This window comes from Cavia porcellus, unplaced genomic scaffold, assembly GCF_034190915.1.
Source record: "Cavia porcellus strain 051 isolate PalLab524CR breed Dunkin Hartley unplaced genomic scaffold, mCavPor4.1 scaffold_1, whole genome shotgun sequence".
Taxonomy (NCBI): Eukaryota; Metazoa; Chordata; class Mammalia; order Rodentia; family Caviidae; genus Cavia; species Cavia porcellus.
Genome location: NW_026947484.1, coordinates 236077234 through 236105097, shown reverse-complemented (window position 1 = coordinate 236105097; position 27864 = coordinate 236077234). Strand labels below are relative to the sequence as shown.

At 50.5% G+C, this 27864-nt stretch overlaps 3 protein-coding genes across 8 annotated transcripts in view; 1 reads left to right on the top strand and 2 right to left on the bottom strand.

Moving 5' to 3' along the window:
* Positions 1 to 3362: 3362 nt before the first annotated feature.
* Positions 3363 to 6682, bottom strand: Ptrhd1 (peptidyl-tRNA hydrolase domain containing 1). The gene is made up of 2 exons (XM_003473154.5): positions 6431 to 6682; positions 3363 to 3824 (listed from the first exon to the last, which is right to left on the bottom strand). The coding sequence occupies exons 1-2, from the start codon at positions 6680 to 6682 to the stop codon at positions 3654 to 3656; spliced, it is 423 nt and encodes a 140-aa protein (XP_003473202.3). The 3' UTR covers positions 3363 to 3653.
* Positions 6665 to 21420, top strand: Cenpo (centromere protein O). Of its 4 annotated transcripts, none has more exons than XM_013155817.2 (7): positions 6691 to 6823; positions 7087 to 7197; positions 8654 to 8826; positions 17921 to 18038; positions 18839 to 19098; positions 19644 to 19806; positions 20474 to 21420. In XM_013155817.2, exons 2-7 carry the CDS (start codon positions 7152 to 7154, stop codon positions 20605 to 20607), a joined length of 894 nt encoding a protein of 297 aa, XP_013011271.1. In that variant the 5' UTR covers positions 6691 to 6823; positions 7087 to 7151; the 3' UTR covers positions 20608 to 21420. The 4 variants fall into 4 exon arrangements, with proteins under 4 accessions (XP_013011273.1, XP_013011271.1, XP_063087590.1 ...); XM_063231520.1 differs by lacking the exon at positions 6691 to 6823 and adding an exon at positions 7820 to 7937 and having other exon boundaries at positions 6858 to 7197; XM_013155819.2 differs by lacking the exon at positions 7087 to 7197 and having other exon boundaries at positions 6665 to 6823.
* Positions 21375 to 27864, bottom strand: part of Adcy3 (adenylate cyclase 3) — an 82609-nt gene continuing 76119 nt past the window's right edge. For all 3 annotated transcript variants that reach the window (XM_063231499.1, XM_063231496.1, XM_063231504.1), the window contains 9 exons: positions 26706 to 26965; positions 26450 to 26515; positions 25208 to 25289; positions 24553 to 24711; positions 24123 to 24269; positions 23551 to 23670; positions 22866 to 22989; positions 22364 to 22488; positions 21375 to 22120 (listed from right to left, as the gene is read on the bottom strand). In XM_063231499.1, coding sequence (XP_063087569.1) covers positions 21938 to 22120; positions 22364 to 22488; positions 22866 to 22989; positions 23551 to 23670; positions 24123 to 24269; positions 24553 to 24711; positions 25208 to 25289; positions 26450 to 26515; positions 26706 to 26965 — 1266 coding nt within the window. In that variant the 3' untranslated portion in view covers positions 21375 to 21937. The remainder of the gene's footprint in view (positions 22121 to 22363; positions 22489 to 22865; positions 22990 to 23550; positions 23671 to 24122; positions 24270 to 24552; positions 24712 to 25207; positions 25290 to 26449; positions 26516 to 26705; positions 26966 to 27864) is intronic.

Sequence of the window (27864 nt, the reverse complement as noted above, 5' to 3'; positions counted from 1 at the left end):
TGGTGGGCTGGGAAAGCATAGCTTGCCCCAGTGTGGTATCAGCCTGTTAGTTTGTTAGGATGTGAAAATTCCTATCACAAAACTACCCTCCAACCAGCATCTAGATGAGGGCAGAGTAAGTCAGCAACCAACTAGGAAAGAATCTAAACTGACAACGCCTGACATGGTGACACACGGCTGTAATCCCTGCCCTGGGGAGACCGAAGCAGGAGGATTTCAAGTTCAAGTCCAGCCTTAATGGTATAGCAAGATCCTGCCTCAAAACAAACAAAAATGACAGAAGACCTAGTTTACTGTCCTAGTCCTGCTGCTCACTTCTGGAAACTCTTCTTTGCATATAGGAAACTTACCAGGGTGTGCTGCATTCGAGGATATACTGGTTTTGTAGCCATGTACAGGTGACCGGAAGGGTCAGTGCTTAGAGCCGGACGCCTGCTCACCAGGTTGACTCCTTCTAGGAGCTCACTTTACACGCTCACCACGTTCCCTTCAGCTGCACATTTTACCATTTACCTTTAGAGTGGCTGCTCCTAAGGGCCCAGCTGCTCCTTCGCACCACATTTCTGACTCAGGTGAGTGTGCAGCTGGGCCTGAGAACCGGCATTTCTGATAAGTACTAGGTGATGCCGACCTAAGGGACCCAACCACACACTGGAAACCACTGGTCTCGTTAACAGTCTAAGTAGACACTACTAAGGAATCCGCTGGGTGAGTTTGTGCTCATATCTCTGTTAGGGCTCCGCCCAAGTGACAGTCTCCGAACTACGCAGACGTTAGCGTCTCTGGGTTAAGGAATACCTCCAGATCAGAGCAGGACACTGCTGGCTGTGTGTGGGCTGGCAGGTAGCCATGCCTGTGTGCTCCCTAGGATCGCTTCCTGCTCTTCTCTGGTGCGGTCCCCATGTCACCGTGCACCGAGCAGCTCCGCTTCACCATATGCTCCCACAGTACTCCTCCAGCCTTCGAGCCAGCTGACCATGGATGAATCTCCTAAAACCGTGAGCTAAAGTAAACCTCTCCTGCTTTGTGAGGGCACTGTGTCCAGCAAGGTGGAACCGGCTAATGCACTCAACCTTTTCTGGTTTCGTCACTAAGTTTTAATGAAGAATTCAGAACTAACAATAACAAGAGCAACGTAAGATGCTGTACTTTGGGGAACATTTCCATAGTGGGCTTGAGAGGAAAGATGTGGAGGGCTGGATGAATCTTGAATGGCTCCCAGACAGCAGAAAGGGGGTTAAATAACTGAGTTCTTTGGCTAAGAGCTGCTTGAGGCTGGGTTTCACGTAGCTTCCTCCACTTAGGCTCTAGCGCCTGCGTGCTGTTCCATAGGATTTTTATGTGCATTCAGCTCACTAGCACCGCTGTAAAGCTCTGCTGTTCAGATGAGGAAACTGGGCCTCAGAGGAGCTAAGCGCTTTGCCCAGATTCACAGAGCTTCCAAGCATGAGCGCCAGAGCAGGATTCCAGCAGTCCAGCAGGGCAGGGCTCCAGCCACCCTGTTACGCCATCTAATGCCAAGCTCTGTAAGCACATTTAGTGTTACGGAGAGCTGTATGCCTCTTGGTTCATAGAGGCAAAGTCATGAGGTGCAGTCATCAACCTCCCTCTTCCTCCTAAACTTCCTTCCTAAACTCGTGTGAATCTGTATCTTCCCCATTTGCGTTTTCTCCAGACGTGAGCAGTTTTTCCTCTCTCTCAAGTCCAGTCCTTCCTGAGGCCTGGACTCCACTGCTTGTCACGTGCTCTGGGCTTCCTCCATCAGTTAGTCCATTTAGCAACCATCAGCTCTCATTCTCCTCCTCCTCACCCACCAGCTTGCTCAAGCATCCAACAAAATTCCCCATCGGAGCCAGCCTTCATCTTTCCACCATCCGTTCCATCACCGGCTCCTCTCTTCTCCTCCCAACCTCTTGAGGCTCTTTTACCTCCCTCCCATTCTTGTCTCAATAGACCACAATCTCACTGTATAGTGGAGACTAGCCTTGAACTTGCTTAGGTAGCCCAGGCTGGCCTCAAGCTCACAGGGATCCTCCTGCCTCAGCCTCCTCAGTGATGGGATTACAGGTACGAGCCACCATACCCAGCTGGTCTTTTCCAAGGAACTCCTGGTGTCTAGTTGCTTGGCAGACTGGCATTAAAGGTTACATACTTCTCTAGGTAATTACATACTTCTCCTGCCCTCCCATTAAATGTATAGGTGTTGAGGACCGAAACTGTTTTATTCATTGCTATGGCTTGGATAAGGTGTCTTCCAGATGTCACCTGTCAAAAGCTTGGGCTTACTGGGACGTGCGGTGACCTCTGAAGGGCGATGGCAGGTCTTTGGGTCTTCTCAAGGAAGAGCCTGGCATCGTCCTTGCTCTCTTTGCTTCCACGTGGTCCCACCTTGGCCATCTGAGCCCCCACCACAGACCTGAGACAGTGAGCTCTCCTCCAAAACTGAGCCAAGATAAACCTCTTCTCTGTATATGCCAGTACTTCGGGAGTTTACATTGTGCAGTATTACACACATTTGGAGGGGAATAATCATTTTTGACTGGGTAAAACTTTAAAGAAATGGACTTTTGTTTTTGTTTTGTGAGACAGAGTCTCACTACGCAGTTCAGGCTGGCCTTGAACCCACCCTGTAGCCCAGGCTGACTGTGAATGCCCAGGCACCCTCCTGCCTCAGACTTTTCTTGGTGCTGTGATTACAGGCGTGTGTCACCACGCCTAGGGTAAAACTTTACAAAGATGATGGCACTAGAACTGGAAATCATTTAAGTAAATTCCAGAGGCAGGAAACAGGGAGGAGGAACAGCCACGTTCTGTTCTCGGGCCAGAGCCTGGAGGACAGCAGGGAGGGAGACCTTGGTGAAACATCACATTTGGATAAGGGAATAGATAATGCGACTCAACAGCAGGAAACATAGATGAGGAGGGCTAAGGTGAGGAGGCCTGGCACTGCCCACGGGCAAGGAGTAACCACAGCATGCAGGGCGCCCACAGCGCCCACTGACAGACAGCTGGTGCCAGGGCAGCTGGGCACTGGCTCCGGAACATGCTGTAGGGAAGCCCTGCAGAGGGCTGCTTTGAGAAGCAAAGTGCTAGCCTGGTACAGGGCAGAAGCACATTACAAATAAACAAAATAACAATAACAACAAATTAGCTGCCCTTTACAAATTTCATTCCAGAAAGTACCTATATACATACAATTTGTAAACATCTTTGACGATGAAACACATGGTCAATTGTACATCTTCCTGTAACCACCACTCCTCCCTGATATATAAGATAATGCCTTATCTTAAAGGTGATGGTGTCTAAGACCCCATGAACTATGATACTGAGACACGAAAAGAAATACAGAACTCAAAGGCAAAGTTTTAAACCAGGCTAATCAGGATTCCATTATTTTTAACAAAAAAGAAAAGTGGAATTCCATGCTGGAATCAAAATCTTCCATTTGGCAATGACCACAGATAACATTGCTGTTCACCCACTCCCTCGCTTGAACTTAATGCTATTAATAGTAAGTACTTATTCATGACTTTAATTTGATCATTTGAGTTGGACTCTCAAGAAGCCATCAAAACTGGAATGGAAGAGCGGCTGCCACTGAAAGGGACACGCAGCCCAGGGTCTCCGGTCATGTGACAGCCATCAGACTGTCATCTGAACAACCGGAACCTTTTCAGATACGGGCTCACTTCTTCCTTGGGGTACGGCCGGAGCGCAAGGCAAGTGGCGATGTTCTCTGGCTGCTCAAGCCACAGCATGTGGTCAATGCTCTTCTGCTGCAGGGTCTCAGCCAGCTCCTTTAGGGTGGTCTCATCAGGGGCCTGACAGAGCAGAACAGAGCAGAGATTAAATGGGGAGGGGGAGGGGAGGGGAGGGGATGAAGAGGGAGGGTGTGGGTGGCGCTTTTGTTACAGATTCACCAAAGACACTGCAGAGCAACAATCTCATTCCCTGGTTTGCCATTCAGTCTTTTGCTTTGTGGCTTGGGAGGATTGGGGAGAACAGGGGTGGGGAAGAGGCTCAGCGGTCCTGTCTGTAAAGTGGACATTTTTCTTTTCCCCGTTGAGATGTCAGCAATGATGCCTGAGACATTTTTAGTTCTCTTACAGCTGGCACCTCAACAGCCCTCCTAATCCATCAGTCATCTCTGATTTTAAGAGCAATTAGAAGGATTTCTAAAATAACATGCACCTTCTGCATTCCCTCTCATTCACCAGGCTCAAACCCAGAAAGGTTTCCTTCTCTGGAAGACTCTCATTTTCTTACGAAAGGGAGAATAAACTTTTCTCTATCATCCTTTTAAAATTATTTCTGGCAGTTGGATGAAGTGGCACATGCCCGCAACCCCAGCACTCAGGAGGCTGAAGCAGGAGGATGGCTGCAAGTTGGCAATCAGCTGTGGGCTCCAGAGTGAGCTCAAGGCCAGCCTGAACTGCACAGCGAGACCTCGTCTCAAAAAGAGAGAAAAAAAAATTATTTCTGGGTCATCCTTATCAAACATGGCTAGGAGCGCATGCTGAATTCTATCGCAGAAAGCACTGAACTTGTGACTTAGGAAATAACGGCCCTTAGTGCGTTATTTTGCATAGGATACATTTCCTGTCTCTGAAGGTAACTGAAGGCTTCTCTCGTGAAGTCAGAAGATTCTGGGATTGCCCTGTGTCCTAAACCCTGCCGTGGGACTCACTGACACCCCTCCCGCTGCACAGAGTGGAGCATAGTACAGTGCAGCGGGTGAGTGAGCCCTGGGATTCCACTGCTGGACATCAGGCCACCTAGTGTAGTGCCTGTGTGATCTGCGATAAGCTACACGAAGGGGCAGTGTGTCTAACATTCTAAACAAAAAGCTATCTGCTTCCTCTCTGCCCACTCCCAGACTCTCAGGCCACTTCCCACAGATTACCGGTGGATGCTGCACTCGTCCCCAGCATATTTCTCTTATATTAGTCTATTTCTGCCAAGCAGCCATAAAAGAATTACCCCACCCCTCCACTGCAAGGCAGTGATTTGTTTTGTTTTTGAAACAGGGTCTCACTATGTAGTCCAGGCTGGCCTTAAACTTATGGTGATGCACCTGAGTGCTGGGATTACAGGTGTGAGTCACCATGCCCAGCCAGTGATTTATTTTTAAAGCATTTTTTAATTATAACATATGTACTTGATGTGGAACATTTAAAAATATAGAGAAGCATAACTCAAATTCCACTACCCACTAGTTAATTCCTAGATGTATTTTTTAGCTTTCCCTTTCAAAATTTAAATCATTGTTAAAGAATATAGCTCAATAGCATCATATCATGAGCACTCTTCTACGCTACTATGCTTCAAAAAACATGACTGCAGAGCTGGGCATGGCGGTGCACTCCTGTAATCCCAGCACTAGGAGGCTGAGGCCGGACGAGCCTTGCAAATCCGAGACCAGTCTGGCCTGAAAGTGAGCCCAAGGCCAGCCTCAACTGCTCTGTCTTAAAACAAACAAACACACAGAACCCCAAAACACACACACACAGCCTCACAGACTAATACACCATAAGAGCTGGGGGTTGTAGCTCAGTGAGTGGCAAGAGTGCTCACCTAGCATGGCCAAGGTCCCGTTGGAGCCCCAGCACTCCTCCTCCTCAACAACAACCAAAAAGATATGCCAAAAGGGCACAGATTAAGTCAATCTGTAGTACTGAAAATTCAGTATTTATGCTTTTTTTGGAGACCGGGTTTCTGCTGTCATGCAAGTCTCTGCTTCCAAGTGCTGAGATCACAGGAATGCGCCAACACGCCCAGCTTCCACCTTTTATTTAAAAAATCAGTACAAAGTAATCCTATGAATATCTTTATGCAAAACTCAATGGTTGCATCTGCTTATTCTCCTACTATTTCTAGCAGTAGAATCCAGAGAGTTAAAGATAAAGATCTGTTTGGCCAAATGCAAAAAGAATCTTACGGCTATTTTTAAAAAATATGTCAATGTACACCGTTGGTGTCTGGTATTTTTTACTTCAGGGATTTAAATATTTATTTTCGAACAATGTAGCGTCACGTCCAAGTAAACGCATCAGTTCATTTTCCGCTGCCTTCTGAGCTGGTCACCCGGGAGGCAGTGCCTCGGCGCCAGTTTGAAGGCCGGCGGGTGCACCGGTAGAAAGGCGGTCGCGATCCACCGCTTACGTCCTCCGGGGCATCCTAAGGGGGACGCAGGGGCCACCAGGTTCCGGTGGGCCTTTGTAACAGGTCTGACCTCCACACTTCACACACTCATGCCCTGCGTAAGAGAATGCTTCCTAGGTCTCAGCTCAAGTCCCAGAGCCCTTTCCAAAATCTGAAGTTACAAATCCTCCCACCTCAGCACACACAGAAAAGACAAGTTCCGACCCAGCACTACGCCCACTTCTGGTCTCCACACCCTCGGCGTCCCTCACCCTGAGCGTCTCACCTCGAGGACCACTTTGCGCATGCGCCCCAGTTCCCGGAGATAAGCCTCGGTATGCGGGTGGTTGCGGTGAAGATGCAAAGCCGCAGTGGCTGCGTGACATGCCTGTGCTACCAGTGCGCCTGCCGGCCAGGAGAACGGAGCCTGTGATAGATCTTTTCGTAACACCAAGTACTGTACCAATATCTGCGGCTCCTCTCCGGGGGCCGCCATCTTCCTGATCACTCGAACGGCTGAGTCTACTGCGCGGTGCATACTGGGATCAGGGAGGGCGCCCTGGAGGGCGCCATATTTTTGTACGGCAGGAGCGCAGAGCATTCTGGGACGAATTGGATTGCTTTTTGAAGGTTTAGACGGCGGGAAAATCGTCTGTGGCCTTTACAAGGAGGAAAAGAGGTAGGGAAAGGGCAGACCCAGGACGGGCCTGTGAGTAGGGTGGAGACCTGAGAGGCCTTGAAGCACCTTCCGTGTGCAGGGAATCCGGCTGGCCTGTAGGGAGGCGGGGACGCGGCCGACGCTGACCCGGGGGCTGCAGGCCCGCGAGGGAAGTGCCCGCAGGGACGCTCGGATTGCCCGGGCCCGGGGGCGTGCCGCGGTCCGTCTGGGTTTGTCTAGAAGGGAGCGGCTGTGACTGTTACCGTTTTTCTTTTACCGCGAAGGACACTTAGGTTCCTAATAGACGTTCCTGGAGGGCTTCCTAGCGGGGCCCGGGCCCAAGGAGGAGATGGAGGCAGCGAAAACTGGGTGTCCGGACGACGAGACCAAAAGAGGTGACCCCGGGTGTGGACTAGAGCTTGCTGTAACTTCAAAACGAAAACTAAGTGTGGTGCTTTGTGGATTAAGAAATGTCCCAGCTGGGCGTGATGACTGTAATCCCAGCTGTTCAGGAAGCGCACGTGGGAGAATCTCGAGTTTGAGACCAGCCTGGGCAACAGTGTTAGGGTCCCATCTCAAAAGAGCAAAATCCGGGCACGGTACAATCCTGCAGTCCCACCTCTGTGGGAGGCTGAGGTAGGAGGATTGCAAGTTCAGGCAATTTAGCGATTTACTGAGACCTAGTCTCAAAATTTAGGAAGGGCTGGAGGCGTGTTTTAGTGTGAAGATCCTGGGTTCAATTCCCCAGTACCTCAAAACAACAACAAAATCACCCAAAAATTGTAAATTATGCTGCTGTCAGGAGTAATCCGTTCTCTCTGCTGTGACCTAATTTTATTTTCGAAGTAAATGAGGAGGTGGGAGTTAAGACCTCAACCAGCCAAAGGATTATTCTGTAGCCCCTGATTATCTCTCCCAAACAACAGTTAGGTGTTAACCTACAATAGGTGTTACCCCTACAGATTTTAGCCCTCTGCTTAGTAATTTCAGCGTTCTTTTTATGGTGTTGTGTTATAGAGGGAAGGATTCGGCTGCAAGGAACTGGATAGAGCAGAGACGAGAGTTAGCGCATAGTCGGAGGGCCCTGAGGAAGAAGAGAGAGCAATCTGAGTAATGATGAGAAAAATGAAATCAGGTAGTTTTCGTAGTCTGTGTACCTCAATTTTTTTCGTTGTTTCTGGTACCAGGAGTTGAACTCAGGGACATCATGCTTGCCAGGCTGGCACTGTGCTGCTGAGCTACATCCCTGGCCCCTCACTTTTTTTTTTTTTTTGATACTTTTGAAATCTCTGATAGAAGTAATAGAATTTTTGTAATGGAGACTCCAGTCTGATATCATTCTTTGCACACTAGCGATGTGCTTTTGTGATGCACTGGAGGCCCAGTCAAAGTGTCCTGCCTAGAAAGTATGTGATAGACAATTCGGATTCTTTCTCTTGTTCGCTTTGAAAACTATCCTGGCCGAGTGGCACTCAGGAGGCTGAGACAGGAGCATCACTGAAGTTTGAGGCCAGCCTGAACTACATACCAAGACCTTACCTGAAAGAAAACAAAAAAAAATCAATGACTGTTCTTATGTCAGTGTTTACATAAAAGATTGATCATCTTTGATTTTGGTTTTGACTGTTTAATTTTGGTTGTCAGCTCCTCTGGTTTTATAATTATGGCCTGTATCTTAACAATTAGACAACAGTTCAGCTGGCCACAAAAATCTGGATAAAGACCCCTGTTCTTTCTTGAAGTGTTCCTTGTTTTTGTTTTGTTTTATGAGACAGGGTCTCCCTCTGCAGTTCAGCCTGGCCTTGAGCTCTCTCGTGCTTTTTGTGAAGTTCCCTTTTTACGTTTCCTCAGGGGTTTTAGCTCACTTGGAAGGACTAGAGGCTCAGATGAACAGAGCCTGTAAACGGTCTGAAAAACCATGGAGAGTTCAGGCAAGGGAAAGTGCTCTTGGAACCAAGATTCGTGAACTGAGACGCTTGCGAGACAAGCTGAAGGCTGAAGTGAAACGGCGGCAGCAAACCACAGTGAGTAGGATGGGGTGCTGCGGGCTCCCCTGGCTGTGAAGAGCTATCATGACCTGGGAATTGGCAAATTTGTATATCGGGGATCGAACTCACGACTGCCTGCTTGCAAGGCAGGCGTTTATGCCGCTGAGCTGAATGCCCAGCCCCATGTGTGTTACTTTTGATCTTACTGGATTAATTGCAGTCCTTAATTCTGCACATGATCAGACCTGGAGAGTTGGAGCTAAGTACCCACTAGTAATAGTCCGGTGCTAGTGCTGGGCCAGGGAGGACTTGGTAGCAGTCCCCAGCCTGCCTCCGCGCGTGCCTGAGTCCCTTCCGGCAGCCACAGCACACTTGAGTCACGCGCGTTCTTGTCTTGGGGACACGCTGAGCCTCCCTCTTCTGTTTCCCGACTATTCGGGTCCAGTCAGCAGGACTGTCAGTTTTCTTTGTTGTCGTGTGTGCTGCCTCCATCACCGGAGCTCGGCATCACCCACATGTGCAGGGCACATGTTTACGAGGCCTGGATGCCAGGACTGTTGAAGTAATCTAGGTGGTTTTTGGTCCTCTAGCATTTCTGCTTTTCCAGTAATTCTTGCATGCATTACGTCTCAGCCCAAATACTGTTACTCTTTCTCCTGCCTTTTTTCCTCTCCCTCCTTTTCCCCCACTTTCTTCCTAACCACTCTTCAGCTTACTTTACTGTTTTATATATAAAGTGCACAAATCTGGGGATTTTTTTTTTTTCTAAGTGAACACAGCTAGGTATTTACCACACAGATAAAAGTATAGAAAAGGAAAAAAACCACCATGAGCCAGGTCTGATGGCTCACACCTGTAACCCTAGTACTTGGGAGGCTGAGGCAGGAGGATAGCCATGAATCTGAGGCCAGCCTAGAGTACATAATAGGACCCTGTCTCAAAAACAAAAGTATAGACTATTGCCTGACCACAGTTCTGTCCTTTGCCTTCTTCTGGTCACTTAAAGGTAACCATTATTCTGATTCCTGGCAGCAAGATTGACTTCACTTGTTTTTGAACTTTGTATAAAGAAAAAATACAGACTTACGTCTGGCATCCATCCGTACCATTGCACACAGTGATGAGTCTTTGCTGTCTAGTAATTCTCCGTGTGTGACGTTCACCCACTGCGCTGTGGATGCCACGTGAGCTAGCTGGGTGGTTCTACTTGGGATAGTTACGACTCTTGTTTCTATGAACATTCTCCTTCCCGTCTTTTAAGGCAGACACACTCTTCTGCTAGGTGTCCGCTGGGAGAGTTCTGTGTTTGTGCCAGTTTTACATCCCAGCAACAGTGTGCAAGATTTCTGTTGTTTGACATCTTTATGGATGCTTCAGATTATCAGTTTTAAAACTTTGTCATGCTGGTGGGAAGGTAAGGATACGCACTGTGGATTTAATTTGCATTTGACTAAGCAGCGACGTGAAGTACACTCAGCCTTCCGCGTCCATGGCTTCAGCCACCCCTGCATCAGAAATATTCAAGAAAAGTGACATCTGTTATTGGGTCCTGACCTAGATCCCCAATCTCCCAAATGAGTGTGCAGTGAAGGGTTAAATAAAATGAGACAAGTGGTATGATTTTAGGGCTCCTGGAGTGTCAGAATCCTTTAGCTGAGCTTGAGACTCTGAGGGCTGAGACAGAGACTTCTCTGGACCGCCCATTTTTTATTAGGTCCAACAACAAGGGGTGGGGAATGTGCAGGCAATGAGCAGGACCTTGGGAGTTACTTTAAGGACGTCTCTGAGTCATGAATCAAGTCGATTCAGGAGAACTGTCTTATGACGACACGCAGGAGTGAGACTGCAGGAGTCATTCCTGCAGCTGCAGTCTCGAGCTACTTCATTGATGTCTGAGCCGGGGTGTCTTCAGCTCTGGCCTTATCTTGCCCTTTGAGGTATCTCTGGCCTCTCGGCCACTACAGGCCCCAGCCAGAACCAGTGATTCACGAAGGTTCACTTACTATGAATCGCTCCCGTCACCTGGCAAGGGGCCGAGCCTAGGACAGACTCACAGATAAACATAGAAAGCCAATCAGTTAATTTTAAATCCTGCTCAGAGCCGCTTCATAGTGGTCCCTGACAATCTGTACTGAACATGTACATACTTTCTCTTGCCATTGTTCCCTTAAAAAATACAGTGTTAAGTATTTATATAACATTTTAGAATACTTGTATTCAGTATTGTAAGTAATCAGGTGATGGTTTAAATTACATGAGAAGGGCCAGGGGTTTAGCTCAGCTGTGTAAGTGCCTGCTTGGCAAATGCAAAGTCTTGAGTTCCATCCCCTTACCAAAAAAAAGAAAATAAAGTCTATGAGAGAATAGCTGGATGTGGTGGTGCATACCTGCAATCCCAGCACTTGGGAGGCTGAGGCAGGAGGATCGTTGCAAGTTTGAGACCAGCCTGGGCTACAGAGTGAGCTCAAGGCCAGCCTGAACTGCATAAAGAGACCCTGTCTCTAAATAAATACGGTATGTAAGTGGCTGGTGAGGTGTGTTTACACACACCTGTAACCCCAGTACTTGGGAGGCTGAGGGAGGAGGAGGCAGGAGGATCACTGAGTCAAGGCAAGGCTGGACTACACAGTGAGTTCAAGGCTTATGATTTCGATGCCCAGTACCAAAAAGAAAAAAATGAAGTACGTGAGAGGATATTTTTGTTAGTGTAGTTCATTTCAGGATGGCCAGGACTATAAAGTCCAGGCTGACCTTGAAGTAAGGGTGACTCTCCTGCCTCAGCCTCCTGAGTCCTGGTATTGCTGGCCTGCAAGCCCACGCCTGGGGAGGTCCTGCTTCCTGGTTTGCTTTTTGTTTTTTTCCTATATAGATACTGATTCGTCCAGCCCTTAAAAAGATTACTTTTTCCCCGAACATTGTAATGAGCCTGTCTGTGGATTCTGTTCTGTTCTACTGTCCTGTTTTCTGTCTGCTATAGTGGAAGGTTTATCCTGCAGTACATATATGCATTTCTTCCTCTTGAGAATTATCTTGGCAATTCTTGGCCCTATGAATTTGCCATGAATTTGAGGGTCGGCTATCACTTTTCAAAAAACCCCTCTGGTGTTTCCTTAGCGTGGTCCTGAGTCTGTAGGTGAGTCAGGGAGAACAGGTACGGCTGCAGTACTGCATTGCCCCTTTGTGTGCATGGCATGTCCTCCGCTGTTTTACTTACTTACTTTTTCTCAGTGACATACATGATTGTATGCATAGAGGACTTGAAATTTTTTTCCCCTTTTGGTCTTTTTGAGACAGGGTCTCACCGTGCAGTTCAGGCTGGCCTTGAGCTCACTTTGTAGCCCAGGCTGGTCTTGAACTCACAATGATCCTCCTGCCTCAGCCTCTTGAGTGCTGGGATTACAGACGTGAGCCACCACGTGCCTGGCGGGACTTGAAATTTATAGAGTCCACCAAAACAAATGCATACACACTTCAAGAAAAGGAAAAAATAGTGCAGTGTTTTTACAACAGATGTTACCCTCATTCGGGGGACCTTTAGAGTATTTCATTTTGGGGAAGCTGTTGTGAAAGGTGTTGTTTCCCTAATTTCTCTTTCAATGAGTTTTTGACTTGGAACAGGAACTTGATTACTTTTCGAGTGTTGGCTTTGTATCCGGCTACGCTACTGAATTTGTTTGTTAAGTCTAGAATCTTTTAGTGGGGTTTTGGGGTCTTCTATGTAGAGTATCATGTCATCCGCAAATAATGATAATTTAATTTCTTCCTTTCCTGTCGTTACTCCTTTTCTTTCTTTATCTAATTGCTGTAATTAAAATTTCCGGAACTGTGGAGACAGGACACCCTTGGCTTGTTCCTGATTTTAGAGTGAAAGCTTTCCATTTTTGTCTATTTAGTATTCCATTGGCTGTTGGTCTGTCCTAAGTGGCTTTTGTCAGACTGAGACAAAGACCAGCTATCTATTCCAGTTTTCTGTAGGATTCTGTCATGAATGGGTACTGGACTTTGTCAAAAGCTTTTTCTACATCTGTTGAGATGATTGCATGATTTTTATCCTTAGCTCTGTTAATGTGGTGTATTATATTTACTGATTTACATACGTTGAACCATTCATGCATCCCTGGGATGATTCGTGATGATTTGGGGCATTCTGTTTGCCAGTATCTTACTGAGGATTTTTGTATCTATGCTCACTGGAGATATTGGTCTGTAGTTCTCTTTCCTAATTGAGTTCCTCTCTGGGTTTGTATCAGAGTAATGATTGCTTTCAGGAATGAATTTGAGAGTATTACTTCACTTTCAGTTTCATGAAAGAGTTTGAGATTAGTAGTATTTAGTCTTCTCTAAATTTCTTATAGAAGTCAGCAGTGAATCTGTCAGGGCCTGTGCCTTTCCTTTTTTAGGTTGTTAATTACATTTTTTATTTCACTGATACTGATTTATTTAGGATTTTTATAGCTTCTTGATCCAGCTTTGGTAATTCATCTGTACGCAGGAATCTGTCCATTTTATCTGCATTTTCCATCTTACAGAATTCAAGTTCTCAAAGTAGGTATAGATGACCTGATGGTTTTCTGCAGGGTCTGTTGTGATTTTACCCTTTTTATTCCTAAGTAGGTGGATTTGAATCTTTCTCTTTTTTTTGATAAGGTTAGCTAAAGGTTTGTTAATTTTATTTAATCTTGCAAAGAACTAATTCTTTGATTTATTGATTCTTTGTATTGTTTTCTTAGTCTTCAGTGTACTAATTTCTTTGATCTTTATCATTTCCTCCCTTATGTGAGCTTTGGGCTTGGCCTGCTTTTCTTTTCTAGAAATTTGAGATTCAATATTAAGTTCTGGGGCTGAGGATTTAGCTCAGTGGCATAAGCACCTGCCTTGCAGGCGCACAGTCATGAGTTCAATCCCTGGTACCAAAAAAAAAAAAACCCCAATTAAGTTCTTTACTTAGTTGCTCCATTTTCCTGATTCACCACTGTAAATTTCCCTCATAGGACCGCTTTCATTGTGTCCCATAAGTTCCAGTATGTTGTATTGTTATTATTGTTTAATTGTAGAAACTTTAATTTCTTCTTTAATGTCACATGTGACCCATTGGTTGTTCAGGAAGGTGTTATTTCCTTGTATTTTTGAAGTTCTTAAGGCTTCTTTTGTCATTTTGTCCAATTTCATTGCAGTGTAGTTATATAATGTGCACGGGAAAATTTCATTTCCTTTGCATTTACCTAAGCATGTTCTGTGACCTAGTATACAGTCTATTTTGGATAACATCCCATGTGCAGCTAAGAAGAATGTGTATTCTGATGTTGTGAGGTAGAACACCGTTGACATCTACCACTGTTCAAAAGTTTGGTTCAGTTCTAATATTGTTGATTTTTTTTTTTTTTGGTCTAGTTGGTCTGTTTGTGATCTAGGATATTGAGGTCCCCCAATACAATCAGTTGGTACTTGATTTTTTGTGTCCGTTAATATTTGTTTTATATACATGGGTATACTGGTATTTGTTGCATATATGATTATCCCTTCCTCTTGAATTGTTCCCTTTATAAGAATATAGTGACCGTCTTGGTTTTTCTTAATCAGTCTTGGCTTGAAATTCACATTGTTTGCAAATAGAATAGCCATCCTTGCTTTTTTTCCGGGTTCCTGTCACATGGAGCATTGTTTCCACCCTCTAACTTTCAGTCTATGAATTCCTTTTCGAATTAAATGTTTCTTGTATGCAGCATGTTGTTGAGTCTTGCTTCTTGATTCATTCTGCCAGTCTGTGCCTTTTGATTGGTGAATTGAGACCATTAACATTGATAGTGTAACTGTTATTTGACTTATCCTTGTCATGTTACTTTCCTGACACTGACTCCCCTGCTTTTTTTCCTTGCCTGGTGGATTCCTGCTGGCAGCCTGTTATCTCTTTCTGGAATGACCTTCATTCTATTTGGAATGCTGGTTTGTTGTTCATGAGTTTCCTCAGGTGTTCTTTGTCATGGAAGTATCTTCTCCATCAATTTCGAAAGGTGAATTTTCGGTGTATATCAATCCGGGCTGGAGATTATTTTCCTTGATAGCTTGAAATACTTTACTCCAGATTCTCCTTGACTTGAGGATTTGTGTTGAGAAGTCAGCTGTGATTCTGATGGGCTTTCCCTTATAGGCGATTTGTTTCTTTTCCCTAACAGCTTTTAATAATCTATTCTTTTGTTAAATTTCTATGATACTGTTTTTACTTTCATTGTGGTTTTCAGTATATGCAGTATTGGTTGCAGTGAAGGATTACTATGTCTTCTAGTTGTTAACCTGTTTATTATAAAACACTTGTTATTTTTAGTTAAACTTCTTGCCTTTAGTCTATCTGGTAAAATGAAAATAAATTTCACTTTCTTCTTTTCTGTGTGGTGGTGAGAGTTGAGTCTAGGCCTCTGGGGGTGCCAGGCAAGTGCTCCACATCCCCAGCCCAACTTTTTTTTCGTTATTGGAGACAGGGTCTCCTTGTGTAGTTCAGGTTGGCCTTGAACACTCTTCGTAGTCCAGGCTGGCTTTTAACCCCTGGCACCTCCCTAGTTCGCCCTTCCAAGTGCTGGAATTACAAATGTGTGCCACCATGCCTGACCAGCACAGCAGAGACTGGGGCGAGAGTGAACACAGGCTCCCACACGTGCTAGGCAAACTCTGGGTCATGGAGCTACATCTCCACCCCACGGGTGTTTTTGGCTTTGCATTGTAAATTCTACTGTTTTCTGTTGCAGTCTTTCAGTGCCCTTATGTTTAAGGTATTCCTCTTGCAAGTAGCGTATAATTATTCTTACTCCAGCCTGAGAGTCATTGGAGTGTTTCATCCATGAATATTTAATGTAATTATTTGGATCTGATGTACCTGTCACTGTTTTATACAATCAGTATTCTTTCCGAGTTTACAGGCACACACCTTTTTCAGTGCTATTCCTACATTTCTGCATAGGATATTTTTCTTCAAGTAGCTCCTTTAGGAACTTCTTTAAGTATGTGAGACTCTTTGCAGTAAATTTTCTGTTTTTGTCTGTTGGAAAACATCTCTCACTGTTTTTTATTTTTATGCTGAGTATAGATTTATAAATTGAAGTTCTTTTTGTTCCTATTTCCTACCATTTAGTTCTTTCTGTACTTTTTTTTTTTTTTTTTTTTTTTTTTTTTTTTTGATACAAGGTTTTGCCGAGTTGCCCCTCTGGCCTTGAATTTGGCAATCCTTCTCCCTCAGGATCCCAAGTAGCTAGCAGGATTACAGTTGTGTGCCACCTGTGTGTGCCACCCTACTACATCTGTTAAATGTGTAATTTTCATAAAATGTGGGTTTTTTGTATTCTTAAAATTTTTAATTGTATTTTAAAGATAATCAAATCCAACAAAACAGAATAAAGCCAACCAAAACAAAGCAGCATATTTGGTACAGAACTTCAAAGCAGGATACTAGGAAAACAATAGCTACCATAATATATATTGTCATCTTCACATTAGTTGTCCATTCTGTCAGGTGTAGCAAAATCAGATCAAAACAAAACAGAATAAAACCAAATAGAACATTGAGTAAAGCAAAACAATCGGAACAAAACAAAACAGAACAACATTGAACTTCAAAGATAGATGAAAGGAAATCCCCCATATTTGCTGTATTGCACACTGTATTGCATCCTCCCGATAGATGCCTAGACCGCTGGCCCCAGGCCTGCAAAATCAACCAAACCATATAAGCATTCAGTTGCTTTTTGTTCCTCAGTTGCTGTCAACTCGGCCTGTCCTCCAAACCAGCTGGTTGCTGGGGTGGTGGTGGTGTTCAGGGTTGACTCTCAGCCCTAGCGTGCGCTGAATTCCTCTCCCTGAACCCGCGTGGCTTGCAGGGCTCTCCAGAAAGGCCGGCTGGGTGGCTTCCTGCCTGGCTCCTCCCAGCCCAGCATGGTGGATTCTCGGGAGGCGCTGACTTTTTTCTTTCTCATCATTGCTATGTTTTGTGATTCTAGAATTTGCATTTGCTTCACAGAGTTCAGCTAGAGTTTACCTAATTCAGATAGGTCATTTTCTTGAATCCATCTTTTCCTCATGATTTTCAGTCATCCTTTCTCTTTTTTAGTATGCCTGGTATTTTTCAGGGAATATCATGTATGGAAAAATATACGGGCTTTGAGAGTGGTATTAATTCCTTCGAAGGGGCTTTAGTGTCTCTGCAGGCATGTAGCATATCGTCTTGGTCCAGCTGCGGTGGTCTGGTTCCTATCTGCACTTCTCCAAAGGTGTGGCCCTTCTCTAGGTGTAGCTCTCAAAGGTGTGAAAGTGTGTTAGGGACAGGTCTGTTAAAGCTGCTCTTCCTGCTCTGTTTGTCTGCCAAAATTTCTGCTTATTCACAGTGTCACTCTTAGGAGGTTTTTTTGTAGGTTCACACACGTTCAATTTAGGAATTAGCAACTGCCTAGAGAGCCAGCCTTGCAGGTTGGGTCCCTTTCGTGTGGGTTTTATTCCATGAAAGACTGATTGGGTAGCATCAGTCTCACTTTTGTTTTCCTAGACGGTGAAACTGCGGCGATGTATAGGCTACGTCCCACGTGGCGTCTTGAGATGACGGATCATCAGGGACTAGGGAAGCAGCAGGGGAGCCAGCGTACGCCAGAGGACTTAGCTTTCCTTGTCAGGCCTAGCCGGCAGGCTGTTCCCTAACACTCAGGCCATCTTCTGCTTGCTGGCCTATTTTTGGCATTTTACCCAGCTTGCAAATTGCTCCCGGGGGAAGGTCAGCCTGACACCCGCTGCAGGGCCGGAGCTGGAAGCGGGTCCAGAGGCCTGTATGGTCTGACCCGGCCAGCTTTCCCAGCTTCGCCTCTGCATAGGCATCTGTTGGGCATACCCTGTGCTCACCCTCAAGTTTCTCCTTCCTCCTTAGATCCTCTCTGCGTTCCTCCCCGAACCCTCCTGGTTCAGCTGGTGGCTTCTACTCTGTGGTGCATGACCCACAGACCGCTCTGCTGTGAGTTCCCCACACCAGCTGGGTGAGCATAAACTCATTTCTGGTACTTTGTAGAAAACACTCTACATTTTGCTCCTGTCCAGTCAGATGAGGCCAGGGACTTTGGGGTGTACCGCTGTGTGCCCACTTTGGCTGCATGTCTTGCAGGAGAAAGCTTCTTTGGCCAGTACAGAATGTGACCAAACAGTGGAGACCAGAGAGCAAGAAGCTTTGGAAAGGAAACGGGAAAGCGTGAAAGCCATCCTGCAGGCGTATCGCTTTACAGGTACGGTGATTCTCCCAGCCGACTCATCCCGGGACTCTGTCTTTAGTGAGGTACAGTGGCTAGACCGGACTGACTTCCTAGGAATTTCTTTTGCACCCCTACCCACATGATACAGTACTGGCACGCGGTTTGTAGCCGTCCCCTGAAGTTTGGCCACTCTGTGCCGCAATCCGCTTGTGGGTGGCTTACACCGTTCCTTTTAGCAACTCGGCGTGTGCTGGACTCCGCTAGAACTCCCCTCGCCCTCGGCCTGCGTTGTGTTACTGGGAATGGACTCCTCACATCCCTGTTTCAGGATACATAGGAATGTACTCCATTGATGCCACAGGAGGACTGTGGGAAGAACTAGGGCTGTCACAAGTTGATATTTAGGCAGAAAGAGTATGGGCATCCTGAAATTGTCACAGTTTTTTTCTGTAATAACTTGGTATGTAGGGTGTCCTTTCCTACTATCCTTCCGTTTGTTTTTGTTTTTTTTTGCAAAGGATGCCAGGTAGGGCCTTGCTGTATGGTTTAGGCTGGTGTTGAGTTTACTATGTAGCCCAGGCTGGCCTTAAATTCATAGTGCTCCTCCTGCCTCGGCCTCACTGCTGAGGCACAGGTGTGCGCACCACCCCCGGCCCTTCCCTGACTGTAGCAGCTCAGTCTCAGTGTGCGCCTAAGTCAAGAGGAAGCACCCTGTTCTCACTGAAGAAGCCTCATGTCTGTGTGCCAGGCCCTGCATGGGCTGCCGGGGTGCGTGGGTGAGTCGGGTGCCCGTGCCTGGCACCTGAGAGGTATCGTCTCGCTCTTTGCCTCAGGGCTCAGTGGAAAACTGACCAGCCGCGGGGTGTGTGTCTGCATCAGCACTGCTTTTGAGGGGAACCTCCTGGATTCCTACTTTGTGGACCTTGTCATAGAGAAGCCACTCCGGATTCACCACCACTCCATTCCAGTCTTCATCCCGCTAGAAAAGATAGCTGCAAAATACCTGCAGACTGACCTTCAGCACTTCCTGTTCAGTCTGTGCGAGGCCCTAAATGCTTACTCTGGGAGAAAGTACCAGGCAGATCGGCTGCAGGTATTTATCTAGGGTCTTGTTACACTTCTTTCTGTAGGCCCACGGCAGACTCAGGAGAGGAGGGACACATTCGCTTTTTGTATTTTAAATTTCTTGCTGTGTTGGTGAGGAGGGGCTTGAACACAGGGCCTCCCATGTTAGGCAAGCACTCTCTTGCTCAGCTACTGCCCCAGCAGCCAGACCCTCTCTGAGATGGGGTTTTAGCTGAGATTACAGGCGCCCATTACTGTGTCTGGCTCCATTTCTTTAAGGTGGCACGAGGGGTCAAACCCAGGGGCTCTGAGACGGAGCTGCAGTCCCAGCCCTTTCTGAGACGGTGCTGCTGAACTGCCCAACCTGGGCTCCAGCTTGTGGCCCTCCTGTCTTAAGGATCACGCGCCCCATCCTGCATTAGTTGTTCACACATTGGTCCTTTACGTTCCCCGTCTCTCTCTGAATAGTAACTAACGGGCCGCCTCTGGTGGGCATGTCTGAAGTGTCATGGCCACTTTGGATTGCCTTCAGAGGACAGTCATCCTGCACTTGCTTTGTCTCTCACCCCTCAGGGGGAGTTTGCAGCCTTTTTGACCGGACCCTTGCAGAGAAACTCCCTGTGCAACCTGCTGTCCTTCACCTACAAAGTGGATCAGTCCTCCTCGTTCCGTGCCAGATTGCTGTATGAGGACCTCACTGTGACTCTCCCAACTGACGTCACTGTTACACCCCAAGGTGAGAGGAAGGATGCCTAGCAGAGAGGTCCAATAACACGGCCCACTTTCTACAGCTTGAGCGAAGCAGGTAGATGGAATCTATCCAGTGGACCCTGTGACATTTTCTGCTGGGTATAGACCATAAATTTACTCATTAACATACAAAGGTTCCTTTGTTTCTGCCAATGTTTCCTTTCCTGTTTGTAAAAGGTAAAGAGCCCTAGTCCCCTGCCTCTGCCGCGTTCTTTCAGTTTAGATTTATTTTTATGGGCCATCGCCTGGTGGAGGAGGACAGCTCAGGCTGAGTTACAGGCTGAGTTACGATGGACCCGAAGGCTTATTCTGCCATCCAGCCAAACAGACAATGCACATCAGAAAACTCACAGCTCGCTAGAATCTGTTTTCCAAATGGGAATTTTTCAGGGCTGGCCAAGAGAACATTTTTGTGTGTGTGAACTTTTTAAATTAAATGTGTCATATGACATTGACAATTACGAAAAATTGGGTGAAATGTTTTTAGGACCAGGTTTCTCTGGGTAGAGGCTGTGTTAAATCTCTGGTCTCAAAATTACATTGATGCCATAAGGGACAGCCTCCCTTCACTCTAGAGAAGAAAAGGTGGTGTGAGTGAGGGTCCAGGTGCTGCCCCTCCCGCTGCACTATGATGAACAGAATCTCTCTTTTAGGGACAGAAGCGCTGTCCGCTTTGCGGGAAGAGCAGCGGGCAGCCCACGAGGCTTTGTTCCGCACAGAGCCCCTGCATAAGGTGTTTGCTTCATTCGCCAGAGAAGAGGAGCTGAGTGTGAGCGTGGCCTCCTGACGGGCTGTGCGTGGGCCAGCCTGCAGCTGCAAGCCCGTGCTCTGTGTCGGCCCTGTGCCCTGGCGACAGCTGCTGCTTCATCAGGATGACGGGCAGGGAGTCTGAATCCCTGACACCCTGGCCACTGGTTAGAATGCTCAGAATCGTGGTGTTTTTCTGTGGTATTTATTTGATCATGTATCCTAGCTGAAAATCTGAATGGGTTGGAGGCCAGACGTTCAGTGAAACACTAAAGGAAATTTCCATTGTTTATGGGAGCTTTGAATATTCTGCCCCATTTTCCTAAGACTTTCGACAAGGAAGTTCTTAGAACAGTTGGTTCACAATTGTGTTAATCTTTGGTTTAGATCAGTGTGTATTCTAGGCTACATGTTTTATAAAGACTGCAGCGTGGTACAATACTGTCACTCTGAGAATGCGCAGTTAGAACCTGCCCGTAACCTCACTGTTGAGAAGGAAGCAGCCCCACTCCGGGTCCCGGTCCCTCTGCACCCGCCCGCCGCGGCCCTGAACCCCTGAACCGTCACCCGCCTTCTGAGCCTGCAGTGCTGCCAGTTCCAGACAGCTGGGGAAACTGGCGGGTCCCGTCCTCCCCACAACGGCTGCCCCAGCCCAGCGCTGGCCTCAGGCTTCACTGGGACATGAGCACTCTGGGTCAGGCCCCGCTCACGAGGCCCCGCATGGCAGGGCCCCGGGTACCTGGGTGGGTACTGGGCGGTGGGCCACCTAGCTGTGCCGAGTTCTCCCACAGAATTGCAGTCTCCCACTGAAGTTGAGTAAAGCTTTTAATAAAACAGTCTTGTTCTTTGTCGATACCTGTAAATTCTCTTTGAAAGCAGTAGCAAAGGCGACTGTAGCAAGAGCTCAGAAGGCAAGGCAATATTGGAAAGTGTTTTGAACAGGTTAAAAATATAAATGTAGATCTGTTTATATAATTTTCTTTCAGAAATGACCCCCCTCCCCGCCAGGTGAAAGGAAATATTGCACTTTCTGCTTTCGTACTAAGGTGACAGGGTTCCGGAGAACCTTTCAAGATTACCAGGACCAGGGCCAGGGCCCTTCCGCTGTCCGGGGCACGCAGGGGACCACGCAGGGAGCCTGGCACCTGCCCTGCCGCAGCCCGCTCCTGTGCCTGGTGGCTGTGGCCTTGCCGTGGGCGGGCACCCGCTGGGCACCGCGCCCAGGACTTCCGCAGGGGGCCGGGGCTCTTCCGTCCCCTGGAGCCTGCGGCGTGCCCGTGGAGAGCATCGGCCTGGCCCCCGCCCCCCTGCCTTTTCTGGGGTCCACAAACTCCACCGTCCCTGCCAGCGGCCACGGTGGCCAGCGCGGCTCAGGAGCTGTCCACCACCTGGTGGGGCAGTGTGATGGAGGAGCCGTTGGGGAAGGCCGGCGGCCGGTCGCGCCCCTTCAGGAAGAAGGTCAGCAGCTCGCCCTTGCCCTTCACGAAGATGGGCCCGCGCCGCACGAAGCGGAAGCCGTACTCCCGCAGGATGGCCTGCGTCTCCTCCACCACCTGCGGGGAGGAGCTCAGTGAGGGCCCAAGTGACCAGGGGGGAGCCGTCCACTGCCCAGGTCCACTCCGCGCAGCTTCCCGGCAGGCCCCTCGGATGGAGCCTGGGGTCGCCCCAGGAAGCCCTGGTGACGGACTGTCCAAAGTCCCCTCACAGGTCACCGTGCTGTGGCCAGCGCACGCGGCTGCCTGCCTGTCCTCATCCCCGCCTGCACCTGAGCACAGGTGGCCTGTCACTGGACATACCTGGATGTTGCCCATCACCCCCGTGGACTCCATTCTGCTGGCCACGTTGACTGTGTTGCCCCAGATGTCGTAGTGCGGTTTGCGGGCTCCAATGACCCCAGCCAGAACCCCTCCTTTGTTCATGCCTGGGTGGGGGGCAGGGAGCTCAGCACAGCCACCTGCGTGACCCCGGGAGGGCACCGCAGAGCTGGCTCTCGGCTACCAGGAGGAGGCCACGTCTGCGCGCCTGTCCCCACCGGGTCCTCACAGACGGCAGCCGTCCTGGGAGGCTGCTTACTTCACTCAGGGCGGCGCCGTCAGCTTCCCCGACACCCCACACCTGTACCCAGGTGCCCACAGCCTCACCTTGAAGGCGCCTGCCCCCACCCCCAGCAGGAAGCAGCAGGGACGCAGGAAGGCGGGCTGTCACTACCCGCCTCTCCCACCCGGGTGCCCCATCTGCGGTGCCCTGGTCTTTGCTGCCGGCCTGGGCACCAGCGGGCACCCGGCCTGGCCCGCTCACCTATGCGCAGCATGAAGTTGTTGAAGGACTGGTTGTTGATGTTCGTAAGCGTGTCCTTCATGGCGAGCGCGAAGTCGGCCAGGTCGGCCAGGTGCTGCCAGCGCTCCCGGTCGGACTTCTCCTCCTGTGCGGGCGGGTCAGAGCGTCAGCGCTGCCCAGCCGCCCCTCCTGCTGCTGCTGTCCTGCAGCAGCACCCGGGCGCCCCTGCCGCCCGTGCCCCAGCCGAGGGAGAGCCCCCAGCTGCCCAGGGCCGGCAGTGCGGGAGGGAGAGCCCCCAGCTGCCTGTGGCAGGCAGGCCGGGCGGCCGGTCCAGCCAGCTGCTGCCCGCGGTGTGGCCGAGCACTGACCACAGGGCCAGGCTCCTGCCCAGTGTGACCTGGGCCTCAGGCCTTTGTAGGTTTCCATGTCACAGGCCCTTGAGTGTTCTGTCGCCCTCACCCCGAATGGGAAGTGAGCCGTGGGGCCCGGTGTCAAGCCCTGTCACAGGGACAAGTGTCAAGGTGGAGCAAGGGGACGCACAGTGCCGGGCTGCAAGCCCCACAGCTCAGTCCCCGCCTTCCCCAGGGAGCTGAGTGTCCCGGAGCCCTCTGCTCGAGGTAACTTCTCCCTCCCTCACGCCATTTCTTATCCCCACCTGCTGTCCTGTCCCTCGCCCCAGGAGGACGCTGGCTCCTCCCGCCCGCACCTTGCTGGAGCTGGTGAAGCCATTGGTGTTCACGTCCGGGGTGACTCCTGAAGCGGCCATGTAGGTGCTGCCGATGGTTTTGATCTTGGTGATGACCCGGAATTTGGGGTTGTCCAGGAGCTGGGGCCAGGGTGAAGCAAAGAGGGTTGTGAGCAGGGCTGAGGAGACTCGGGAGGACCCCAAAAGCCTCCGAGAGACGCGGTCTCAGAAGCGCGCTGTTTACACCCGCCGGCCACACGGTCCTGCCTCGCCCAAGGCTCAGCTGCCGCGGCCTGGACACGGGCAGCTGTCCGGGAACCGAGCGCGTATGGGGGAGCGTCTCCCCCGGCCGGCGTACAGAGCACTCGGCAAGTGTCCACTGGCCGCGCGTCAGAGCCGGGGAAGCCCGGTCTTGGGTCACCCGCGGGCCTTGCAGTCAGCCTTGTCCCGTGGTTCCCAGGGCCCACACCCGGGCGGGCAGCTCTGCGTGGCTGCAGAAGCACCAGGGTGACAGTCACTGCCTCCTCCTGACTTCTGTCCTGAGCGGTGACCAGGACCAGTGACCTGTGGCAGGAGGGGCAGGCAGCACTCACCGAGTCGAAGTCAGAGATGATCTCGTTGAGGAAGCGCAGACACTCGATCCCGCCGTTGTTAATGCTCTCCTCGGTGTAGAAGTCGGCGAAGTTGGGCAGAGAGGCGAACATGACGCCGATCTCGTCATAGGACTGGCTGTACAGCTCCTGGGGACACGCAGGCCCGTGTGCTCTCCGCAGGCCCCAGACCCTGCCCGATCACCCCGACTGTGCACAGGTAGAGAACAGCTCCCCGAGCTCTGCCACCAGCCCAGCCTTGAGGGGGGCTCGGGGCTTGGCAGCCCCGCCTGCTCCAGGACAGGGACCAGAACGTCCTCTGTGAGGGCCTGGGTGGCTGGTGAGCAGGTGTGGAGCTGTCCCCCGCAGGCGGCCCAGGGACCTGCCTTCTGCTGCTAATGCTGCCCCGGCCCAGCCTGCAGGGCCCCCTCACCTCATCTCTCTTCTTGGACCCAAGGAAATGCCGTGCCACGTGCTCGGGCAGCATGTTGGTGACCAGGGCCTCGTTCCAGCGCCGCATCTCGTACACACGTTCCTTCTGGTCATGGACCTCGATCTTCCACAAGAACAGAGTCCGGGCCAGTTTTTCCACCTGCAGAATCGGGCACAGGCAAGGTGTGTGCCGAAGCTGGCAGTTCAAGGGAAGGCGGAGGATGGGACCTCAGTGAGGGTTTCTGCCTGCAAAAGGCATATAAGTGACAAAGGAACCCTGGGGATCTGCAGCCCGCAGCAAGTGAGGAGCCAGCCTCGGGGACTACAGCCCAGAGGAGCCTTGTTCTAGCGCAAGTCTGGGGTCCAGACAGGGAGCCCCGAAGCTCCCTTCCTTCGGCTGGGAGGTGGCCAAAGGCTGTGCTTCCCCGGGCACGCCACCGGGTGGCGCCCAGGCCAGCGTGGACTCGCCTGCTCCCTTTATAACCCTGAAAACGGCTCTCTTGCCGGCTCTCTGCCCGCAGCATCCACACTGCCTTCAGGGAAAAGCAGGTTTCCCTTCCCGAGAAGGCAGTGAGTGGCCCAGGGAGGGAGCCCGGGCCCGCAGACCCGCACCGTCTCCGAGCCCCTGGGCGGCATGGCGGGGCGCAGGCACTCACGTGGCGGGAGAAATAGTAGAAGCTCAGCATCATGATGAATATCATCGCCGTCATCGAGTACTTCGAAGGCACGAGGGGCAGCCTGCCAGCAGACCGGAAGTAACTGGGAGGCCCCGTGCTGCCCGCCTGGGGAGGGCCCTCTACCCGGGCTGTCTCCTGTCACACTCGGCCTCAGGGGCCGCCCTGCCCTGTTGGCCCTTCCGGCAAGTCCAGGTTCCCGGAGGCACGAGAGCTTGCCAGGCCATCGGGCTCCTGTCTGAGCAGCAGCCCCGGCTCCCTGGAGTGCCCATCGGGTGGCTCCCAGACACGCAGGTCGCCACTGTATGGCCTGGCTGACCCCAGAAGCAGATGCCAGCACAGGGTGTGAAGACGGGAAGCCAACATCCCCGTGGCGGGACTTCACAGGGATTGAGGCACAGCCGTTAGGTGGCGGGTCCTGGCTTTTTCCCTGTCTGACATCCCACTGGGTGAATACACCACAATCCATCTGTTTCACGCTGTCGCCTGGCATGTGTGTGCATTGTAAACAATACTAGGACGGATGGTCTTGCACACTTCCTCTAGGCAGAAATATTTGCGTGAACTTCTCTAAGGTTTGTACGTGTAGGAGTGAACTCTGGGTCACAGGACCGTTTTCAGCTCTAAATTGTTTCCAGAAGTGGTTCTGCTGGTTTATACTGCCACCATGTGTGCATAGGCTGACATTAAACGATCTCAGAGTTTTGAATTTTTGCTTAACTATTGTGTATCCTGTTGCGGTTTTAATGGCATCTGAGTATCTCAATGCCTTCTTTTGTGAAAGGCCTATTTGATTCTTCCACTGAATAATGCTTTTCTAAGAAAACTTACTGAAGGTCTGTTCAATGACTGACTCATAAAACGCTAAACTGTAGTGTTAGAACCTTAGAGAACCTCTTCTCAGGGTCCCCCTCATCTCTTGGGGCTGAGGGCCCCAAGGGCCCCCCCCCCACTCTGGAAGGCTGAGGGCCTGAACCGGACCGTCCCTAGTGTGCTTTCTTCCTCCTCAGCTCACCTGTGGGCCTCCGCCTGCCTCACCCACCCTGCTCTGCTCCCAGCGTCACGTGTTGGTGCCGGAGAGCCCCAGACTGGGACCCGCACTAGAGTGTCTCCCGGCACCCAGCCCCCCTGGGTAAACCCGCCGCTCCGCAGGCTTCACATTATGTCACGCGCCTTTACAGGGCGAGGGCTGCAAGTGCAGACTGGGAGGACAGTGGCCCTTACCTGTCTGTGCCATTGAGCCCCAGGGTAGGAAGTCCCCACACCGCCTCTGAGGCCACCCTGGGAGAGCTGTGGGAAGGAGAGTGCACTCAGGCCAGCCCGGGGTGCGACACCAGGCCCCGCCAGCCCGAGGCACCCCAGGTTTTCAGCGGCTGAGACTGCAGGGACTAGCACACGTCACAGCCAACCAGTGACAGCCCCGAGGCACAGGGTTTTGGTGCTGGGAAGGAGACCGTGCGGGTCGGTGGTTCCGCCTTACGCGTGCTCCTGAAAGCGCCTGCGGTCGTAGTCGTCAAAGACGGGGCGCCAGGTGTGGAGGCTGAGGGCGGCCGCCGCGCCCGTGACGAGCAGCATGAGCGTGAGCTTCACCATGTGGCTGACCTGCACCAGCATGATGGTGGCGATGAGGGCCAGCACGGCGATGTAGCTGTAATACTTGGGGTTCTCCAGGCAGCTGCCCTCCAGCTGCAGCTCCGCCGTCCCGTTGTGGGGTCCTGTGTAGTACTGCAGACAGCTGAGCTGGACACCGGGACAGGGAGGGGACAGGGGCAAGTGATGTCAGGTTCAGAGAGGGCCACCCAGCTGCGCGCCCTGCCCGAGGCCTCAGAGGCGCTGGGGGGGGGGCTCCCCAGCAGATAACCCCTCCGGGACAGCCAGCGGCTCCTCCCGAGAGCCTGGCGTCACGGCACTCAAGCTCAGAGGCTAGACCTGCCCAGAGTCACACAGTTAGCAAGCGACAATGTGAGAGCAGGAGCCAGTTTTCAAGCTCACACCAGCAGCTGCTGTGGGGCTGCTGGTGCCCACTCGGCTTCCCTGTGCCAACAGCCGCTCTCGCCCAAACGGGGCGGGGGGCTCACCCCTCCCGGAGCCTGTTCACCAGCTGCTGCCAACGGTGCACCCGTAAACCGAGACACCTTTTCCTGCAACTTGGGGAAAGTCTGGGCCTTCATCCTAGCGTGTGTGGAATTCTCACGTATCTCTGGCTTTTTACCCCAAGACAGGTGACAGCCTGTCCGGGGGGTACGCAGAGCACCCGAAAACCCCACTGAACAGTAGCCTGCAGACCTGGGCGCTCACCTGCTCCCTGACGTGAGTGCTGCACCCCGGGCGTGGCTGGCCGAGGCACTAACTCCCCCTTCCTGTCCCACCACTGGTGGATGGCGGTGGCACAGGGCATTGTCACTTTCATCACCACCTCTGTGTCTCCCTGCTTTTACTCCTGTGCTGAAATTGTTCAGAAAATGCAGCAAACAACCCAATATTATCTTTTTAAGGACTTGCTTTTCCTTTAGTGATTTTGGGAATGGACCCCTGGGCCTTTGCACTGAGCTACGCCCCCAGTCCTTTGTTTTTTCCTTTATCTCACTGCCTGGGCTGGTGATCCACCTGTCCTCGGCCTCCCAGAATGCCATCACAAT